Below are 22216 nucleotides of genomic sequence, written 5' to 3' on the forward strand. Positions count from 1 at the left end.
GATAGAAGTATATAAAATTATGATGGGTATAGATGAAGCGACAGCGAGCAGGCTCGTTCCACTGAGGCTCGGGGAGAGAGAGGAAAAAAGAGGACTTGGGTTGAGTGAAGGGGGAAAAGTTTAAAAGGAACATTGGGGAGGGGTGGGGGGGCTTCTTCACACGGAGAGCTGTGGGGAGCTGCCAGCTGAAGTGGTAAATGCGGCGCTGACTTTTAACATTGAAGGAAATAAAACTTGGAGGGGTACCTGGATGAGGGGGGGGGGGGGAAATGGAGGGATACATATGGTCCGGGTGCAGGTCGGCGGGATTGGGCAAAGAGAAAGGGTGAGGCCCGGCCGAGAAGGGCCTGTTTCTGTGCTGTGATGGTTACAACTGTGGTGGGGTAGATTTGGAGAAGACTCTCCTGCCCGCAGGTAATTTAGATAGATAGATACTTTATTCATTCATCCCCAAGGGGAAATTCAACATTTTTCCAGTGTCCCATACACTTACTGTAGCAAAACTAATTATATACAGTATTTAACTCAGTATAAATATGATATGCATCTAAAATCACCCTCCCAAAAAGCATTAATAAATAGCTTTTACAAAGTTCTTAAATAGTTACTAAAGTGCATTGAGTGGTAACTTAAGCTCAGTCCTAACCCCGGCACTTTAACATGTTTTGCCCCCTCCCCCTCCCCCAACCAGCTGACTCTGCTGACACTCAAACTTCGGGCGGAAAGTTTCGAAAGAGGGCGGGGCACGCAGGGGTCGGTGACGCGGTCCGCAGGGGCGGTGACGTCAGCAGCAGGCGGGCGCGGTGACGTCAGCAGGCGAGCGGGCGGACGGACGGGCGTGCGCGGACGGCGGTTGGCGGAGGTTACGACCGCGGCCGGCGATGGCGGAGGTTACGACCGCGGACGGCGGCAGCGACGGCGGAGACGACGAGTCCGACTACTTCGACTCGAAGAGCCACTGCCTGGAGCTGTCCCGCCGGCAGAACGAGCAGAGGAAGCGCGGCCTCTTCTGCGACCTGACGCTGTCGGTGGGGGGCCGCGAGTTCCGCGCCCACCGCTCGGTGCTGGCCGCCGCCACCGAGTACTTCCAGCCGCTGCTCGGCGGCAACTTCGAGGAGTCGCGCTCCGAGCGGGTCGAGATGCGCAACTGGAGCACCCAGCCCGGCCCCGACCCCGACACCGTCGAGGCCGTCATACAGTACATGTACACCGGCGCCATCCGCGTCTGCACCGGCACCGTCCACGAAGTGCTGGAGCTGGCCGACAGGTGAGTCTGATTGGCCGACCGGCCTGAGGAGCCAGCGTTTCATTGGCTGAGGGACCGGGTCATCAGGAGCTTCATTGGCTGAGGGACTGGGTCATCAGGGGTTTCATTGGCTGAGAGACTGGGTCATCAGGGGCTTCATTGGCTGAGGGACCGGGTCATCAGGAGCATTGGCTGAGGGACTGGGTCATCAGGGGCTTCATTGGCTGAGAGACTGGGTCATCAGGGGTTTCATTGGCTGAGAGACTGGGTCATCAGGGGCTTCATTGGCTGAGGGACTGGGTCATCGGGAGCATTGGCTGAGAGACTGGGTCATCAGGGGCTTCATTGGCTGAGGGACCGGGTCATCAGGGGTTTCATTGGCTGAGAGACTGGGTCATCGGGAGCATTGGCTGAGAGACTGGGTCATCAGGAGCATTGGCTGAGGGACCGGGTCATCAGGAGCTTCATTGGCTGAGGGACTGGGTCATCAGGGGTTTCATTGGCTGAGAGACTGGGTCATCAGGGGCTTCATTGGCTGAGGGACCGGGTCATCAGGAGCATTGGCTGAGGGACTGGGTCATCAGGGGCTTCATTGGCTGAGAGACTGGGTCATCAGGGGTTTCATTGGCTGAGAGACTGGGTCATCAGGGGCTTCATTGGCTGAGGGACTGGGTCATCGGGAGCATTGGCTGAGAGACTGGGTCATCAGGGGCTTCATTGGCTGAGGGACCGGGTCATCAGGGGTTTCATTGGCTGAGGGACTGGGTCATCGGGAGCATTGGCTGAGAGACTGGGGCATCAGGGGCTTCATTGGCTAAGGGACCGGGTCATCAGGGGTTTCATTGGCTGAGGGACTGGGTCATCAGGGGCTTCATTGGCTGAGGGACTGGGTCATCGGGAGCATTGGCTGAGAGACTGGGTCATCAGGGGTTTCATTGGCTGAGGGACTGGGTCATCAGGGGTTTCATTGGCTGAGGGACTGGGGCATCAGGGGCTTCATTGGCTGAGGGACTGGGTCATCGGGAGCATTGGCTGAGAGACTGGGGCATCAGGGGCTTCATTGGCTAAGGGACCGGGTCATCAGGGGTTTCATTGGCTGAGGGACTGGGTCATCAGGGGCTTCATTGGCTGAGGGACTGGGTCATCAGGAGCATTGGCTGAGGGACTGGGGCATCAGGAGCATTGGCTGAGAGACTGGGGCATCAGGGGCTTCATTGGCTGAGGGACCGGGTCATCGGGAGCATTGGCTGAGAGACTGGGGCATCAGGGGCTTCATTGGCTGAGGGACCGGGTCATCGGGAGCATTGGCTGAGAGACTGGGGCATCAGGAGCATTGGCTGAGGGACTGGGGCATCAGGAGCATTGGCTGAGAGACTGGGTCATCAGGGGCTTCATTGGCTGAGGGACCGGGTCATCAGGGGCTTCATTGGCTGAGGGACCGGGTCATCAGGGGTTTCATTGGCTGAGGGACCGGGTCATCAGGGGCTTCATTGGCTGAGGGACCGGGTCATCGGGAGCATTGGCTGAGAGACTGGGGCATCAGGGGCTTCATTGGCTGAGGGACGGGGCATTGGGAGCATTGGCTGAGGGACTGGGTCATCAGGGGCTTCATTGGCTCAGGGACCGGGTCATCAGGGGCTTCATTGGCTGAGAGACTGGGTCATCGGGAGCATTGGCTGAGAGACTGGGTCATCAGGGGTTTCATTGGCTGAGGGACTGGGTCATCAGGGGTTTCATTGGCTGAGGGACTGGGGCATCAGGGGCTTCATTGGCTGAGAGACTGGGTCATCAGGGGCTTCATTGGCTGAGAGACTGGGTCATCAGGGGCATCATTGGCTGAGGGACTGGGTCATCGGGAGCATTGGCTGAGAGACTGGGTCATCAGGGGCTTCATTGGCTGAGAGACTGGGTCATCAGGGGCCTCATTGGCTGAGGGACTGGGTCATCGGGAGCATTGGCTGAGAGACTGGGTCATCGGGAGCATTGGCTGAGAGACTGGGTCATCGGGAGCATTGGCTGAGAGACTGCGTCATCAGGGGTTTCATTGGCTGAGGGACTGGGTCATCAGGGGTTTCATTGGCTGAGGGACTGGGTCATCAGGGGCTTCATTGGCTGAGGGACTGGGTCATCGGGAGCATTGGCTGAGAGACTGGGGCATCAGGGGCTTCATTGGCTGAGAGACTGGGTCATCAGGGGCTTCATTGGCTGAGGGACTGGGTCATCAGGGGCTTCATTGGCTGAGAGACTGGGGCATCACGGGCTTCATTGGCTGAGAGACTGGGTCATCAGGGGTTTCATTGGCTGAGGGACTGGGGCATCAGGGGCTTCATTGGCTGAGGGACCGGGGCATCAGGGGCTTCATTGGCTGAGGGACCGGGTCATCAGGGGTTTCATTGGCTGAGGGACTGGGTCATCAGGGGTTTCATTGGCTGAGGGACTGGGTCATCAGGGGTTTCATTGGCTGAGGGACTGGGTCATCAGGGACTTCATTGGCTGAGAGACTGGGTCATCAGGGGCTTCATTGGCTGAGGGACTGGGTCATCAGGGGCTTCATTGGTTGAGAGACTGGGTCATCAGGAGCATTGGCTGAGGGACTGGGTCATCAGGGGCTTCATTGGCTGAGGGACTGGGTCATCAGGAGCATTGGCTGAGGGACCGGGTCATCAGGAGCATTGGCTGAGGGACTGGGTCATCAGGAGCATTGGCTGAGGGACCGGGTCATCAGGAGCATTGGCTGAGGGACCGGGTCATCAGGAGCATTGGCTGAGGGACCGGGTCATCAGGAGCATTGGCTGAGGGACCGGGTCATCAGGAGCATTGGCTGAGGGACTGGGTCATCAGGAGCATTGGCTGAGGGACTGGGTCATCAGGGGCTTCATTGGCTGAGGGACCGGGTCATCAGGAGCATTGGCTGAGGGACTGGGTCATCGGGGGTTTCATTGGCTGAGGGACTGGGTCATCAGGGGCTTCATTGGCTGAGGGACTGGGTCATCAGGAGCATTGGCTGAGGGACTGGGTCATCAGGGGTTTCATTGGCTGAGGGACGGGGCATTGGGAGCATTGGCTGAGGGACTGGGTCATCAGGGGTTTCATTGGCTAAGGGACCGGGTCATCAGGGGCTTCATTGGCTGAGGGACTGGGTCATCAGGAGCATTGGCTGAGGGACTGGGTCATTAGGGGTTTCATTGGCTGAGGGACGGGGCATTGGGAGCATTGGCTGAGGGACTGGGTCATCAGGGGTTTCATTGGCTAAGGGACCGGGTCATCAGGGGTTTCATTGGCTGAGGGACTGGGTCATCAGGGGCTTCATTGGCTGAGGGACTGGGTCATCAGGAGCATTGGCTGAGGGTCTGGGTCATCAGGGGTTTCATTGGCTGAGGGACGGGGCATTGGGAGCATTGGCTGAGGGACTGGGTCATCAGGGGTTTCATTGGCTAAGGGACCGGGTCATCAGGGGCTTCATTGGCTGAGGGACCGGGTCATCAGGAGCATTGGCTGAGGGACTGGGTCATCGGGGGTTTCATTGGCTGAGGGACTGGGTCATCAGGGGCTTCATTGGCTGAGGGACTGGGTCATCAGGAGCATTGGCTGAGGGACTGGGTCATCAGGGGTTTCATTGGCTGAGGGACGGGGCATTGGGAGCATTGGCTGAGGGACTGGGTCATCAGGGGTTTCATTGGCTAAGGGACCGGGTCATCAGGGGCTTCATTGGCTGAGGGACTGGGTCATCAGGAGCATTGGCTGAGGGACTGGGTCATTAGGGGTTTCATTGGCTGAGTGACGGGGCATTGGGAGCATTGGCTGAGGGACTGGGTCATCAGGGGTTTCATTGGCTAAGGGACCGGGTCATCAGGGGTTTCATTGGCTGAGGGACTGGGTCATCAGGGGCTTCATTGGCTGAGGGACTGGGTCATCAGGAGCATTGGCTGAGGGTCTGGGTCATCAGGGGTTTCATTGGCTGAGGGACGGGGCATTGGGAGCATTGGCTGAGGGACTGGGTCATCAGGGGTTTCATTGGCTAAGGGACCGGGTCATCAGGGGCTTCATTGGCTGAGGGACCGGGTCATCAGGAGCATTGGCTGAGGGACTGGGTCATCGGGGGTTTCATTGGCTGAGGGACTGGGTCATCAGGGGCTTCATTGGCTGAGGGACTGGGTCATCAGGAGCATTGGCTGAGGGACTGGGTCATCAGGGGTTTCATTGGCTGAGGGACGGGGCATTGGGAGCATTGGCTGAGGGACTGGGTCATCAGGGGTTTCATTGGCTAAGGGACCGGGTCATCAGGGGCTTCATTGGCTGAGGGACTGGGTCATCGGGGGCTTCATTGGCTGAGGGACTGGGTCATCGGGGGCTTCATTGGCTGAGGAGTGAGTCATCAGGGGCTTCATTGGCTGAGGGACTGGGTCATCAGGGGCTTCATTGGCTGAGGGACTGGGTCATCAGGGGCTTCATTGGCTGAGGGACTGGGTCATCAGGGGTTTCATTGGCTGAGGGACTGGGTCATCAGGGGCTTCATTGGCTGAGGGACTGGGTCATCGGGGGCTTCATTGGCTGAGAGACTGGGTCATCAGGGGCTTCATTGGCTGAGGGACTGGGTCATCAGGGGCTTCATTGGCTGAGGGACTGGGGTTTGAGTGGTTTCATTGGCTGAGGTATCGGGCTTCATTGGCTGAGGGACTGGGTCATCAGGGGCTTCATTGGCTGAGGGACTGGGTCATCAGGGGCTTCATTGGCTGAGAGACTGGGGCATAAGGGGCTTCACTGGCTGATGGACTGGGTCATCGGTGCTTCACTGGCTGAGGGACTGGGGCAGCAGGGGCTTCATTGGCTGAGGGACTGGGGTTTGAGTGGTTTCATTGGCTGAGGTATCAGGGGCTTCATTGGCTGAGGGACTGGGGTTTGAGTGGTTTCATTGGCTGAGGTATCAGGGGCTTCATTGGCTGAGGGACTGGGGTTTGAGTGGTTTCATTGGCTGAGGTATCAGGGGTTGCATTGGTTGAGGGACTGGGTTATGAGGGGTTTGAGGAGCCAGGGTATGGGGGCTTCATTGGCTGAGGGGCCTGGGTATTTGGGGCTTTATTGGCTGAGGGGCTGGGGTATCAGGCTGAGTGTTTGGGATATTTTATTGGCTGAGGTACTGGTGTATTGGGTTTCATTGGCTTAGGGACCGGAGTATTGTGGGTTTCATTGGCTGAGGGTTGGGGAGTGCGGTTTCATTGGTTAAGGGGCTGGGGGGCAGCTGAATGTCATTGGGTTGTGGGACTGGGAGTAGGAATTTTGTTGTTGAGGGACTGGAGAGGGAAGGCTTTCACTGGGTGAAGGACCAAGGTTAGGCCTTTCACTGGGTACTGGACTGGGTGTGTGGGTTGTTGAGGGACTGAACGCAGAATGTTACAGCACGGGACAAGCCATTTAGCCCAGGCCGTGCTGATCTTGAATCTAAATGCCCTCAGGTTCAAGTTTATTTTTACCTGATATGTATAGAACCAAACAACCCAACTTACTCCTGGACCACGGTGCACCCACACAGCCCATAAAACAAAATATTACCACAAGTAAGTTAACAAGCTATCATTCAAAGTGCACGTAATGCGCAGAATAGATAAACAGTAGTCATCTCGCTGTCCTGCTGGCACGGTACTCACTCCTCTTGTCTTTCATAACCATCTGTCTGTCTTCAACTTAACCACATTCCACTACTGCCCTCGGTAACCAAGCACTGGCATAAGCAAAAAACTACTTGCCCGTCGTATCACCTTTAAACTGCCCCCATCCCCACCCCATCTCTGGCATATGTCGTGAAATTTGTTGTTAGGCACTGTGATACGTTGCAGTACATTACAATAAAATCTGACAATTACAGTAAGAAGGATTAAAAAGGTGAAATTAAGTAACTAGTGCAAGAATACGGGTGGTCATGGGTTCAATGTCCATTCAGAAATCAGATGGCAGAAACTGTTCCTGAATTGTTGAGTGTGTGTCTTTAGGTTCCTTTACCTCCTTGCAGATGGTAGCAATAAGAAGAGGGCATGTCCTGGTTGATGGGGCCCCTTTTTAAGGCATCACCTTTTGAAGGTGTCCTGGATGCTGGGGAGGCTAGTGCCCTTGACTGTTTAGTTTTCTGCAGCTTATTTTGAATCTGCAGTAACCACCCCCCCCATCAGACAGTGATGCAGCCTGTTAGAATGCTCTCCACAGTACATCTAGAAATTCCAGTGCTTTTCCTTTGCTGTTGAACTAAGTGGAATGCGCTGGTACTTTCAAATACAGGTAGAACTTAACAGTCACCTTAAAATAGATTCACAAGATCTACAGTATGACAGTGCTTTCCCCCTCCCTCTTGCTTCCTCTTGAAGTACCAACTCTGACCTCTTTCCTTTTCTCCTCACCTCTCCCTGCTGCTCCACCTCCTTCCCTTTCTCCCATGGTTGACTCTCCTCTCCTATCAGATTCCTCCCTCTCCAGCCCTTTACCAACCTCCCAGCTTCTTATTTCAAACCCCAACAGTTCCCCCCCCCCCCCACAAGCTGGCTCCACCTTCTAGCTTTTCCTCCTTCCCCTCCCCCACCTCTTTATTCTGACATCTTTCCCCTTCCTCTCCGTAGATGCTGCCTGACCTACTGAGTTCCTACAGCATTTTGTTCAAGGGTTCATTTATGTACGTATGCCGTAAACAACTCTTGAGATTCGTCTTCTCCAGATAGTCACGAGACAAAGAAAGTCGTTCAAAGAAAAACAGCAAACCCACCCCCCGCGCAAAACAAAGAATGGGAACATGATCATCAGCCCCCCCACAAACCCCCCTCCCCCGCACAAAACGCAACAAGAACATCGACACCCAAACCCCCTCTCCCCTGCACAAAAACAATGAGAAAGAGCAGGCATAAGCACAGAATACAAAAACTGAATCTGAAGAAGTCTGAACAAGTCCGCAGTCCATAGTCCCCCAACATTGTGGAAAGAGAGAGACGTGGCTCGAGGGCTGAGGCCTACCCTCCAGGCACAGAGCTGGGCCACACAGGCTCCTCCGGTAGCAGAGGAGTCAAAGGGCGAAGCTGAACACTTGCTCGCCTCGATGTCTCAATCTTCAGCGTCTCTAATTGGCTAATAATAGAAGCTTCAATCGACGAAATGGAGTTGATCGTTGCGTAGCGTCCCATCTCAAAATTTCTTCGCCTTGAGGCTTTGGGCTTGGAGCCCGGAATCGTTTTGGAGTCAATAAAGTGCTGGATCACTCAATTGATCTCCAAACTGTAAATTGCAGGCTTTAGCAGTTTCAGAAATGTGTTTAAGATGAAGAACAGATATAAAAGGTGTGAAATAAATAGTTTTGTGGTCTATCCAGAAGATGTGTGTGTTGCTTTGGATTTCCGGCATCTGCAGAATCTCTTGTGTCAGTAACATGACAGCTATTTTGGAGGGGATGTTTGCTGAGTGGATGATTCAAAGCACGGGTCAGGGCAGATTAAAGGAGGCATGCACAAGAAACATTTCTTGCAGGGGGGAATCAAAAAGAAATGCTGGAGGTACTCAGCAGGTGAAGTGAGCGTTTGGTCAGGAGGTGATCACGTCTGCTTTCACCGATGTAACATCACCTGAACCCGCTCCCCTTTCAGTTGAAACCCTCATCAGTGGCTTAATCTCAACATTAAACAGATCTAGCCCATGCAAATATCATTCAGCATAGCCAGATGAAGCAGCGTTCCTCTGGGTTTGGGGTGCAAAACAGAGTAACAACAGCGCAAAGCGGATGTGGGTATGACAGCAGGAAACATACAGTCAGACGAACATAATAAAGCTCAAGTCCCTGAGTGGCATGTCCTGCAAAATGGGATGTTGTTCTTGCTCGAGCTTGTTCTTCCTCTGAGAGAACACCAGAGGGCAGCACCAGCTGAGCAAGGGGCATGTCCATCATAATGAAAGGAGATTTTTAAAATGGTGCTGTCGAGAACGTATACCCAAACACCATCGCCGCTCTTGAATTTGGGAATTGTTGCTTGTCAACCTTGGATAATGCTGAGAGTCAGGACCTTGAAATGGAAGTGCAAAGACTGGACCGGTGAACAGCAGGCATATGGGGAGCATTGTTCATATTTTCAGCATACAAAATATGCTTTTAAGCAGGGCCACAGATCAGGTTTAATATCATTGACATTTGTCGTCAAATTTGTTTTTGAGGCAGCAGTACATAATAAAAAAAAGCTAATACACATACATGTATGCATACACGTATGTGCGTACACAGAGACAGACATGTACACACAGACACTGTAACGTTCTCCTTCGGGTGTAACGAATGCCGAATTTAACGTCCGGATAAACCACAGCCAATGCAAACCAGATCGCAGTAAGATTAACCATTTACTGTTCACTCTTCACATTAACATATGGTGAAAACTGTTGATAAAACAATACAAGATTGATACAGTATTTGTTCCTTCCTTAATGTCACATTTCAAGTGTAAATACTTGCAAAGGTGACTATAACTACATTACACTAAGGTGCAGTATACAGGGAGAGTTTACCTGCTCCATTGACTACTTTAAATACACTTCCATGCAAACTATCCGCGACTCTTTAACTAACGAAAGCATAAACATTATCTACCGTCGTTACTTCTAACAGGATCGGCATTAACATCTTAGTTCAATATATCGATTATCTATTAACTTACAGCGTTGCTCTCACTGTGATTTCTCATGCCTGCAAAACTACTTCTGCTCAGGTGTGCCTCGTGGTGAGCCCCCACCCTCGCGCTAATTTCAAACCGGTGTTTTCCCACAAGACGCGGCGAAACCGGATGTGACGTCATCGCATGCCGATATATTTTACATGCAATGAATATACTTTAAACACTCCTAATTCTAACTAGAAAATACTATTGAATGAATTACTAAGCGAAAATATTATAAACTAAATAACTGTCGTAAAGACAGCACAGACACATTACATATTCATTGACATAAAATGTGGAATAGGTGTTTCCAGCCCTTCGAGGCACTGCCCGGCAACCCCCACAAACCCTGGTTTAACCCTAGCCTGACCGTGGGACTGTTCACAATGACCAATTAACCTATCAACCGGTATGTCAATCATCTGTAAACGCTGGGGCCATTCCATCCTATTGAGTCACGACCACCTCTTCAGATACACAGCCTTGCCCAAGGAGGCAAATCTACCGCAGGGAAAGGAAATAGCCAGGGAGAAATACTGGATAAAACCACACTAGAGCACAGGTTATATTAGACAGAGCCACAATCTCAGCCTGATCATTTTCTAACCCTCCAAAGCTGCGTATCTTGTGATCTTAGAGCTTCCAACATATTCTTAGTTGGATGATCACCCTCATGATGAGTGAGATGTAGCCAATAATTCACAAATACATCAGCAGCTGACCCATCTGCAGCTGCAGAGCAGAGACGGGAGACCTGTATGCGAGAGGGCAGCATAGCCACGATCTGACTAATCACGCCTAAAACAAAGTAATCGTTGCACCTCTTTATGGCGACTGGCAAACCGGAGTGTGGCTCAGGATATCTCAATCCTATATATTCATATTTGTATCAGATTCTATTTTTAAAAAGCCTATTCTTAAGGACCTGCACTATACTTAAAGCAATATTCCTGTGATCCTTCCTGCAAAATATTGTTAGTTATATTTTTTTCCGTGATTGCTTGAAAATTAGCCACCCCCCCCTCTGGATTATTTTATTGAGATACAGCATGGAATGAGCCCTTCAAACCATCCCACCCAGATTTAATCCTAGCCTAATCATGGGGCAATTAAGCTACCAACCCGCACAACATCAGACTGTGGGAGAAAGCGCACGTGGTCACGTTCTAACTCCTTACTGCAGGAATTGAACCCAGGTCTGCCGTACTGTGAAGTGTTGTGCTAACCACAATACTACTGCACTGATCAGCACATGTTGATTGCAATACTCTCACCGCCTATGTTTGTTTCTAAATGAAGAAACACGTACTACTTAACCCTGTGCGGCCAAACCTCAATTGAACCTCTTGAGCGTTTCTGCGTATGTTTATGCATTAAGTTGCTGCCACGTGACTGATGAGCTGATTAGTTATTTGCTTTAGTAAGCAGGATTATCTAATAAAGTGGCCGCTGAGTGTATATAATATGTGATCTGTTTGCTGTCGGATGTGTCGTCCTTGGTTAATACTCACGAGATTTTCCCAAACTGGCATTCCCTTCTTCCAGGTTCCTCTTGCTGCAGCTGAAAGAATTCTGTGGGGAGTTTCTGAAGAAGAAGCTGAACCTTACAAACTGCGTGGCCGTTCATAGCCTGGCCCACATGTACTCCCTGGACCAGCTGGCGCTGAAGGCAGCAGACATGATTCGCAGGGACTTTTACAAAGTGATCTGGGACGATGAGTTCTACACGCTGCCTTTCCACCTGGTCAGAGACTGGCTGTCAGACTCTGAGATCACGGTGGACTCGGAGGAAGTCCTGTTTGAAGCGGTGGTGAAATGGGTTCAGCGGAACCCCGAGGAGAGGGAGAAGCACTTTGAGGAGTTGTTCAAACTCCTGCGGTTGCCCCAAATGAAGCCCACCTACCTGACCCGCATCATTAAGTCTGAGCAGCTGGTGGCCGGGAATGCCAACTGCCTGCGGCTGGTGGCAGAGGCGGTGGAGGGCCACGCGCTGAGGTCAGAGAACCAGCAGCCGGTCAGCCTGGACAGCTGGGCGTCACAGGTGGTGTCCTTCCAGCCTCGCTTTGGTCAGAACATGGACGTCATCATGGTGGTGGGCGGCGTGTCGGAGGGCGGAGATTACCTCAGCGAGTGCGTGGGCTACTTCGTCGACGAAGACCGGTGGGTGAACCTCCCCCACATTCACAACCACCTGGACGGCCATGCCATGGCCGCCACCGAGTCCCACGTCTACGTGGCTGGCTCGATGGAGCCCGGGTTCGCGAAGACGGTGGAGCGGTACAGCCCCAACAGGAACAGCTGGGAGCAGCTGAGCAACCTGATCACCAGGAAGCACTCCTTCGGCCTGATGGCGGTGAAGCAGCTCCTGTACAGCATCGGGGGGCACGGCAACTTCAGCCCGGGCTTCAAGGATGTGGACGTTTACGAGCCCGACAACGACAGGTGGCACCACTTGCAGTCGGCCCCCAAGATCCTGCGCGACGTCAAAGCCATCAGCGTGGAGGACCGGTACGTGTACGTCACCGCGCGCAGCCCCGTGGAAACCGACAGCGAGGACGGTCTGGGGACTGTCAGCGCCAAGTACGACACGGACACGAGGGAGTGGCAGGACGTGGAGTCCCTGCCGCTGCTCGACAACTACTGTGCCTTCCAGACGGCCGTCTCCACCACAAACTTCTACCACACCGCCTCCTGCTGCCCCAGGTGTTACCCCGTGACGGACAGCGAAGCGAAGCGGAAGATCTCCGCCACCGCGGCCGACGAGATCCTGGAGAGCTTGCCCCCGGAGGTGCTGAGCATCGAGGGGGCGGCCGTCTGCTACTTCCGCGACGACGTCTTCATCATCGGCGGCTGGAAGAACAGCGACGACATCGACAAGCAGTACCGGAAGGAGGCGTACCGCTACTGCGCCGAGCGGAAGCGCTGGATGCTGCTGCCCCCCATGCCCCAGCCCCGGTGCCGGGCGACGGCCTGCCACGTCAGGGTCCCCTACCGCTACCTGCACGGGGCGCAGAGGTACCCGATGCCGCAGAACCTGGCCAGGCAGCGGGAACGCCTGCAGCAGATGCAGCAGTTGCACCGGCGCTCTCTCATCCTCAGGCGACAGCAGCAGCCCCAGGTCGACTGCTGACCCCCGGCGGAGGCTCTCACAGCTGCCGAGTGCAAAGGATGTGGAGTTTGTTGGTGTTTATAGGTAACTAGAAACTCCTGTCCTGTTCAAGCATAAACTGCAGTATCGTTGTAAATTTGGTACGTTGAAAATGTTGGTAAGGTTTGTAAAAAAAAATGCTTTGCCTTAGTTATGTTTATTTATTCACTTCAACCCTCTCACTAAAAATTATCCTAGTCACACCAGACCCATTTTTATTAACTAATGCAGAATTGATAAGCTTTGTCATGTGTTTTTTTTAAAGTAATTCACTTTAAGAAGTTTGGGTAGAGGTGGGGAGCCTATTTTATTGAAGGCACTGTAAATGCCTTCTGTTGCGCAGTATCAACAGCCGCTGTTTGATGTGGTCAGGTGGCCAGTCTGTCAACAAATGTGTGCTGTGATTGGTCTCGTGGGTGCTTGTGTACAGCCAGAACCAAGGTCTGCCTGATCCGGAGCATTAGATTAACGTCCGATCAACGCAGTCAAAGACCTTGGCGGTTTTTATCCAAACTTTCCGAAAGTGGGATGTTGCACTGGCAGCCTCAACCAAATATCAGTAGCACTTGGACTGCTGCAATAAGCACGTGAGTAGGTGAGCGACACAGTCATTAACAGCCGAGCAATGGTGGTTGTTTCCCATGCCGTTGGAAGCCAATTACCTTTCTATCATATTTGAAGCGTCGTCTACCAGTCGGGTACTCCTGACATTTGGCAGATCGGGGTCGAGGTAACGCCTGCCCTTCGTGCTCCAGGGTCTCAAGGGTTTACGGTAAGGAGCGTGACGATTGAGTTGCTGGGTGGCCACTGACCAGAGCAACTGCTCTCCACTTTTTCACTGCCTTCCATTCCACACAGACCCACAAGCTCAGTGCGTGAGGCACGTTCTTAACGTGGCCTCTCATCACCTCTGAACTCACGAGTTTTAGAAGTAAAACTTTACGTTCTCTTCTTTGCAGTCCTAGATTGAGAATGACAGCAGTTAAAATGCACCCACGGTAATCACCGTAATTAAAATATCTAGGAAGCATTGAAATGCAACAACATGAAATTTCTGTTACATCACGGTGGTGTTTCCTAAGTGTTTTGTCTTCTGGGGTGTTGCTACTGGAAGCTGCAGTGTGTGTAAATGTATATTGACGTGTCGATCGTTGAATTCCAGGATGTATTTTCCAAGTACAGATCCGTTTGTTTCAGAAGTTAAGCTCGGAGGAGGAGGTGACATACATTTGCTCAGGCCGTTCTAATTTCTGTATCAGAAGTGGTCCTGGATTTCGAGTAAGCAGTTCAAATCTGATTTAAAATTAAATTCACTTGAAAACGCATTTGTAAGATGCCTTGGTGAAGAGGGTTTATTGTGTAGGAGGACTGTTTATTGTGTGACCCATTGTTCCTTTGTTACCATCTCCACAAGCTGGGTCACTGCTGACTGCCACAAGGTCTGCACACTTTTTGACCCTACATACAGTGGTTATAAACTCAGTTTTTTACCCTTGTTGATGCCCCAGTGTTTGCTCAGAAGTCTGGTTTAATAATTGTCTTCTCTTATTGTTGCATTTGCGCTACCTCCCGTTTACTGGGCTCAGTGTTGACTATCACATACTGTATCCAGCAGCTACCGTTTCCCTTCCTAATTCTGATTTTAAATAGAATAGGAAGCTTTACATATCATCTCTAGACCCGGTAAGAGTAAGTGCCCTTGATAAAGTAAAATTGAACGTAAGCCGTCTGCCTGCTCACACCCGGTTCCCACAGACACTCTGCAGTCATAAGCTTTGGTTTGGAGGAACATCTTTTAATGGCCTCAGATTTTAGATATCTAGTCCCTCTTCCACCACTGAAATGGCCGTGACAGTCTCAGCTGCAATATCCGCTTTCGTTGTCTGTCCTTGTCCTGTCTCGAATCCTCCTTATAACATACACGTCTGTGCCACCAACTCCATCTGCCTAACGGAGGTAACGCAGTGAGAACGTTGTGTTATTCATCGCCTCTGGAAACGATAATGTGCTCAGTGGCTCGTCCAGTTCTTGCTGTGTGACAGTGGTTCAGGAATGAAAGCATTCCTCCAGCTGCTAAATACCCCGTCACTTGTCGCATGAGCTACTGGAGTCATCTCTACACCCGTGTTACCGTGCTGATGAATTGTTTTATTTCCAGACCCAGCACCTGCAGCTTTGGAATTGATGGTAAGTGATCCTCAGCATGGTTTTGCGTGAGAGTTACAATCACTGCTCGTTTGAAATGGAGTACTAAACCCAGTGGAAAATATTGTGCCCACAGCTCCCCGATAAACCGAAAGGAAGTTCCAGTAGCAATTAGTCCCCTTCAGCATGAAGCTTTGCTGCCTACAAATGGCTTTCTTTGATCGTCCCTAACCAGTGTTGTCAATTCCTCATTGTGACACAGATCTCACACCAGATCGTCTCTAAACAGTGTTGTCAATTCCTCATTGTGACACAGATCTCACACCAGATCGTCTCTAAACAGTGTTGTCAGTATCTCATTGTGACACAGATCTCACACCAGATCTTGTTGTGACAAACCATCACATAAGAAACAAGGTCTTTTCTTCCCTTCTCTATTTTTGTGAAATCTGCTTCTGTCTTTAGCAAAAGATGTAGCAGCCTTTTCTTGGATTACTGTGGAAGCTTTAGTGGTCTAAGTAACCTGCTGCCAGTTAACATGCATGTGATAATAACTGATTGCATTCCTCTGCTTGGTTTGCTGTGTTATTGAACTACTCTGATTCACCGGGCAGCGTTCTCTGCTTTAGATTAATTAACCAGCTGAAACCTGCTGGATACAGGAGCTTGTGCTTTGGACATTTTGTATTTCTTTGTTCACTGTATGTATGCAATTACCAGAACTAAATCTTGCTCTCGACTGAAAGAACTAACAGTGTGGTGGAGATGGGCCCCAGCTGTGCTTAACAGCCCTCCAATTTCTGACACTTGCATTTGATTAGTTTTAATTTTTATTCTTTGAGTTACTGGCCTCCCTCTCCACTGAGATTGGAGGATGACTTTGTCAGAGCAGGCGCCATCGATTACCTAAACGTGCCGTCTGTGTGCGTGTGCATCTCAAGTGCTTTCATAGTTTTCAGTTCTCCATTTGGCCAAGAGAGCAGAGACTTCTGCTCTGTAATGTTGGCTGTTGGGAAGGGAAAGTAATTAAATTCCATTGTGCCCTCGTCTGAAATCCGGGCTATTTACTGCCTTGTATTTGAGATTACAGTTGGTTTGGTTTCTTCCTGTCGTCCTTGGCAATGCTTTGAACGTCCCTTCTGTCAAAAGCTTTGTATAGAAGCAGGCTTTTGCATCGGTGCGGTGAGCCGAGCCCCACGTTGATAGGGTTGAATAGAGCAAGGAGCACCTTCTGAACAAAACCTGTGTTTGTAAACTCCATCCCCCATCTGAACCGTTCACATATGGGTTGTCTAAAAATGCACGTGCATGTTCAGCAATCTGAACTTCTCTACTCATTTTTATAAAATATGGCCTGTCAATAAAAGTTACTTTTACCATGGAATATGTCTTGTCTTCCGTATTGAAAGTGTTACAATGCAGAGAGCTATATATATATACAAGGAAAAAAACAAAAGGCGCCAACTTATCAAAGTTCAGTCTGTTTAGTGCACTCGTTGGAGCTCAATCAACGAACCAATCGACCCATCCGGCCGTCGCACCTGGGACCACCCCGGTGGTCTTACGAACAGTCCAACACACGTCCATCTTCCTCGGCCTCCCCTCAAACCAACAACCTGCGAAAACCCCTCCCCCAAGTTCCCAGCATCACAAGACACAATAACATTCCCCATTGATTAACAAATGAATACAATTACCATATCAGCCATTCTAAAGCGAAACAACGGCGAGAGAAACACTTATCCGACAAAGAAGCATTTCTACTCGTAACAAACCAAAGAGGCCATTTTGAGTAACATACACAGGGCAATGTACAATTATATACAATACGTCTTTCCTAGGTGAAAATAGAGCAGCAGATCTGTACTGTGTGTTCAAACATACAATCGTCATTTACCCATAAAATGCTGGAGGAACTCAGCAGGTCTGGCAGCATCTGTGGAGAGGAATAAACAGTTGATGTTTCGGGCTGAGACCAGAAAGAAGTCAGAAGGTGGCAGGGAGGGGAAGGACTACAAGCTAGAAGATAACAGATGAAACTGGGTGGGAAAGGTAAAGAGGTGAACCTGCCTTGTCCCGAAACATCAACTGTTTATTCCTCTCCACAGATGCTGCCAGACCTGCTGAGTTCCTCCAGCAATTTTTTCCTGAAATTATTTATTGAGATACAGCACAGTGGGCCCTTCAAGCTGGGCCACCCTGCAATCCCCCCATTTAATCCTAGCCTAATCACGGGGCAATTTACAATAACCTACTAACTGGTCAGCCACACACACAAAATGCTGGTGGAACGCAGCAGGCCAGGCAGCATCTATAAGGAGAAGCACTGTCGACATTTCAGGCCGAGACCCTTCGTCAGGACTAGCTGAAAGGAAAGATAGTAAGAGATTTGAAAGTGGGGGGGGGGGGGGGTGGTGGAGGAGGAAATGATAGGAGAAGACTGGAGGGGGTGGGATGAAGCTGAGAGCCGGAAAGGTGATTGGCGAAAGTGATACTGAGCTAGAGAAGGGAAAGGATCATGGGACGGGAGGACTAGGGAGAAAGAGAGAGAGAAAAAAGGAGTGAGGAAAGCTAAATATATTAGGGATGGGGTAAGAAGGGGAGGAGGGGCATTAACCAGAAGTTAGAGAAGACAATGTTCATGCCATCAGGTTGGAGGCTACCCAGCCGGTATATAAGGTGTTGTTCCTCCAACCTGAGTGTGGCTTTATGTTGACAGTAGAGGAGGCCAAGGATAGACATATGGGAATGGGACGTGGAATTAAAATATGTGGCCACTGGGAGATCCTGCTTTCTCTGGCGGACCGAGCGTAGGTGTTCAGCAAAACGGTCTCCCAGTCTGCGTCGGGTCTCACCAATATATAAAAGGCCACACCGGGAGCACCGGACACAGTATACCACACCGGCCGACTCACAGGTGAAGAGTCGCCTCACCTGGAAGGACTGTCTGGGGCCCTGAGTGGTGGTGAGGGAGGGACTGTAAGGGCAGGTGTAGCACTTGTTCTGTTTACAAGGATAAGTGCCAGGAGGGAGATCGGTGGGAAGGGATGGGGGGATGAATGGACAAGGGAGTTGCGTAGGGAGTGATCCCTGTGGAAAGCAGAAAGGGGGGGGGAGGGAAAGATGTGCTTGGTAGTGGGATCCCGTTGGAGGTGGCGGAAGTTATAGAGAATTATACGTTGGTCCTGGAGGCTGGTGGGGTGGTAGCTGAGGACAAGGGGAACCCTATCCCGAGTGGGGTGGCGGGCAGATGGGGTGAGCACAGATGTGCGGGAAATGGGAGGGATGCGTTTGAGAGCATAGTTGATGGTGGAAGAAGGGAAGCCCCCTTGTTTAAAAAAGGAAGACATCTCCTTCGTCCTGGAATGAAAAGCCTCATCCTGAGAGCAGATGTGGCGGAGACGGAAGAATTGTGAGGAGGGGATAGCATTTTTGCAAGAGACAGGGTGGGAAGAGGAATAGTCCGGGTAGCTGTGAGAGCTGTGGTCAGCCCTTGGACTGTGGGAGAAAACCCACACAGTCACAGGGAGAACGTACAAACTCCTTAACAGGCAATGACAGGGATTGAACCCAGATCACCTGTACCGTGAAGTGTTGTGCTAACCAGTAAGCTACTGTGTTGTCCTATTTTGTGTGAGTTGTGGGTGTCCAGCACCTGTAGAATCTCTTGTGTTCATCGTTTACCCATCTTATTTTCCAGTAATTACAATAATGTTCTTGTATTGGCTCTTACTATATTTTATATTCCTCAAAAGTTTAGCCTTGGGTATAATGAACACTGGAATCACAAGATCTGACTTATTATAAATTGCGTATACCAGACCTTTTTACAGGCTGCCTCTCCGTTATGCAGTGCCTTTTCATATATCCCTATTTCCTCACAATATTGAAGGCCAGTAGGCCCATTTAGTCTGTGCCTGCTCTCAGAGCAATCCCATTATCTCACTTGTTATGTCCCTTTCAATGCTCACTTACTCTGAGGCCAGGTGCAGGAGCTAGTTCTAGCAACATAGCTACAGGAAGAATATGCAAATCTCTCTCCCCCTCTCACTTGCACACATCACGGAGGGTCAGAGTGGTATCTGGGTCACTATATCTCAACGTTGGCTGCACTGGCTCCTTGTAAGCCGGGTGGAAATCAGGCTTAAACTGGAGCAATTTCCCAACAACGAAGTTACTTTTCCTGTGTTAAGGCATTTTTCGATACTGTAGATTTCTGACAATAATTCGACAGGCACTGATACTAAATTATCAGGGAGTGAAAGCTGCTATTTCAGGTGTTTGTAATAGAATGTTGAAATGCCGTCAGTCAGGAAGCAACTGATTTTGGTTATTCAGTTCAAGGGGATTTAACCAGCTAGGTGGCACTTCAGATGTTTAAAACAGTGTTGAGAAATAACAGAGAGTCAAAAGCCCATAAGACATAGGAACAAATTAGGCCATTCGGCCCTTCAACTCTGCTCTGCCATTTAATCATGGCTGATTTATTGTCCCTCTCAACCCCATTGTATCTTCTCCCTGTAACCTGTGATGCCCTGACTAATCAAGAACCCTACCTCTGCTTTAGGTATACCCAATGAGTTGAGAACCGTAGTGCACTACAGTGCAGAAACAGGCCCTTTGGCCCATCTAGGTCATGCCAAACTGTCACTGTGCCTAGTCCCATCCCCTCCCACCTGGGCAGCATGTCCTCTCCCATCCGTGTACTCCTCCAAGCTTGAAATGAAATTGAACCTGCATCCGCCACTTCCACTGGCACCACCCTCATGTTCCCCTATCATCCTTAACCCCTGGTGTGTGCTTTCAATCAACAAGAGCCGAGCAGTATTGAACATTAGCCTGATAGGTGGTATGTAGATAGTGTTAAAGTTCAAAGTAAATTCATTATCAAAGTCCGTATGTGCCACCACTTCCCTGAGATTCTCTCTTGCAGACATTCATCATAGAAGGAAGATGCACAATAGAATCAATAAAAAAACTACGCAGAGACCGACAAACTGAAAATATACATAGAAACAATAATATTTAAAAAAAATAATACTAAGAATATGAGTTGTAGAAAATAGGTTGCATTCAGTTTTGAGGTGAGTGAAGATGTCCACACTGGTTCAGGTGCCTGGCATTTATCATCTCCAGCAGGAGAATCTGACCAGTGCTTTGACGTTTAACTCCCTTCCACATTCAAGAATATTACTAAAGTTGACTCCCTTTTTTTTAACCACCATCAGTACTCAGTTCCCAGTTGGGAATACATTCAAGAAGGCCCTCTCTTCCCCATCTTTCAAAATGTGGATGTTCAATGCTTGCTTTGCCTGCTTCCCTCATCTCCCCGGGGGGGGGGGGGGGGGAGTAGAAGTGGTATTTATCCAGTGAATTAATAGACAATAGACAACAGGTGCAGAAGTAGACCATTTGGCCCCTCGAGTGCACCGCCATTCTGAGATCATGGCTGATCATTCACTATCAATACCCAGTCCCTGCCTTGTCCCCATATCCCTTGATTCCCCTATCCATCAGATATCTATCTAGCTCCTTCTTGAAAGCATCCAGAGAATTGGCCTCCACCGTCTTCCGAGGCAGTGCATTCCACACCTCCACAACTCTCTGGGAGAAGAAGCTCTTCCTCAACTCTGTTTTAAATAACTGACCTTTTATTCTCAATCCATGCCCTCTGGTACTGGACTCTCCCAACATCTGGAACATATTTCCTGTCTCAATCCTATCAAATCCTTTAATTATCTTAGAAGTTTCAATCAGATCCCCTCTCAATCTCCTCAATTCCAGCGTGTACAAGCCCAATCTCTCCAATCTCTCTGCGTAAGACAGCCCTGCCATCCCAGGAATCAACCTAGTGAATCTATGCTGCACTTCCTCAATTGCCAGAATGTCCTTCCTTAAACCTGGAGACCAAAACTGTACACAATATTCCAGGAGTGGTCTCACCAGGGCCCTGTACAAATGCAAAAGGACATCCTTGCTCTTGTACTCAATTCCCCTTGTAATAGAGTCCAACATTCCATTTGCCCTCTTCACTGCCTGTTGCACTTGCTCATTCACCTTCATTGACTGATGAACTAGGACTCCTAGATCTCTTTGCATTTCTCCCTTACCTAACTCTACACCGTTCAGACAATACTCTGCCCTCTTGTTCCTGCTTCCAAAGTGGATAACTTCACATTTATTCACATTGAATGACATCTGCCAAGTATCTGCCCACTCACCCAGCCTATCCAAGTCTCCCTGTATTCTCCTAACGTCCTCTTCGCATGCCACACTGCCACCCAGTTTAATATCGTCAGCAAACTTGCTGATATAGTTTTCAATGCCCTCATCTAAATCGTTGACATAAATCGTAAAGAGCTGTGGTCCCAATACAGAGCCCTGTGGTACCCCACTAGTCACCTCCAGCCAGTCTGAGAAACACCCATTCACTGCTACCCTTTGCTTTCTATCTGCCAACCAGTTTTCTATCCATGTTGAAACCCTGCCCCCAATGCCATGAGCTCTGATTTTACTCACCAATCTCCTATGTGGCACCTTATCGAATGCCTTCTGAAAATCTAGGTACAGAACATCCACTGGCTTACCCTCGTCTAACATCCTTGTTACACCCTCAAAAAACTCCAACAGATTAGTCAAGCATGATTTGCCCTTGGTAAATCTATGCTGGCTTGGCTTAATCCTATTACTGCCATCAAGATATGCCACTATTTCGTCCTTAATAATGTACTCAAGCATCTTCCCCACGTCTGACGTTAGGCTAACAGGGTGAAAGTTCTCCTTTTTCTCCTTCCCTCCCTTCTTGAAAAGTGGGATAACATTAGCCACTCTCCAATCTTCAGGAACTGATCCTGAATCTAAGGAACATTGGAAAATGATTACCAATGCATCCGCAATTTCCTGAGCCACCTCTTTTAGAACCCTCGGATGCAGACCATCTGGACCCGGGGATTTATTAGCTTTCAGTCCTACCAGTCTACTCATCACAGTTTCTTTCCTAAT

General features: G+C 50.2%; 1 protein-coding gene across 1 annotated transcript; it reads left to right on the top strand.

Moving 5' to 3' along the window:
* Positions 1 to 877: 877 nt before the first annotated feature.
* klhl11 (kelch-like family member 11) lies at positions 878 to 16598 on the top strand. The gene is made up of 2 exons (XM_059957782.1): positions 878 to 1267; positions 11467 to 16598. Exons 1-2 carry the CDS (start codon positions 882 to 884, stop codon positions 13049 to 13051), a joined length of 1971 nt encoding a protein of 656 aa, XP_059813765.1. The 5' UTR covers positions 878 to 881; the 3' UTR covers positions 13052 to 16598.
* The last annotated feature ends 5618 nt before the right edge of the window (positions 16599 to 22216 follow it).

The sequence above is a fragment of the Hypanus sabinus genome (assembly GCF_030144855.1).
Source record: "Hypanus sabinus isolate sHypSab1 chromosome X1 unlocalized genomic scaffold, sHypSab1.hap1 SUPER_X1_unloc_16, whole genome shotgun sequence".
Lineage (NCBI taxonomy): Eukaryota > Metazoa > Chordata > Chondrichthyes > Myliobatiformes > Dasyatidae > Hypanus > Hypanus sabinus.

What these genes read in the sequence shown, in the direction of transcription:
- klhl11 (XM_059957782.1), top strand. Translation starts at nt 882, where the DNA reads ATGGCGGAGGTTACGACCGCGGACGGCGGCAGCGACGGCGGAGACGAC. An exon ending in GTGCTGGAGCTGGCCGACAG is followed by an intron (nt 1,268 to 11,466) that starts GTGAGTCTGATT and finishes CCCTTCTTCCAG; the next exon opens with GTTCCTCTTGCTGCAGCTGA.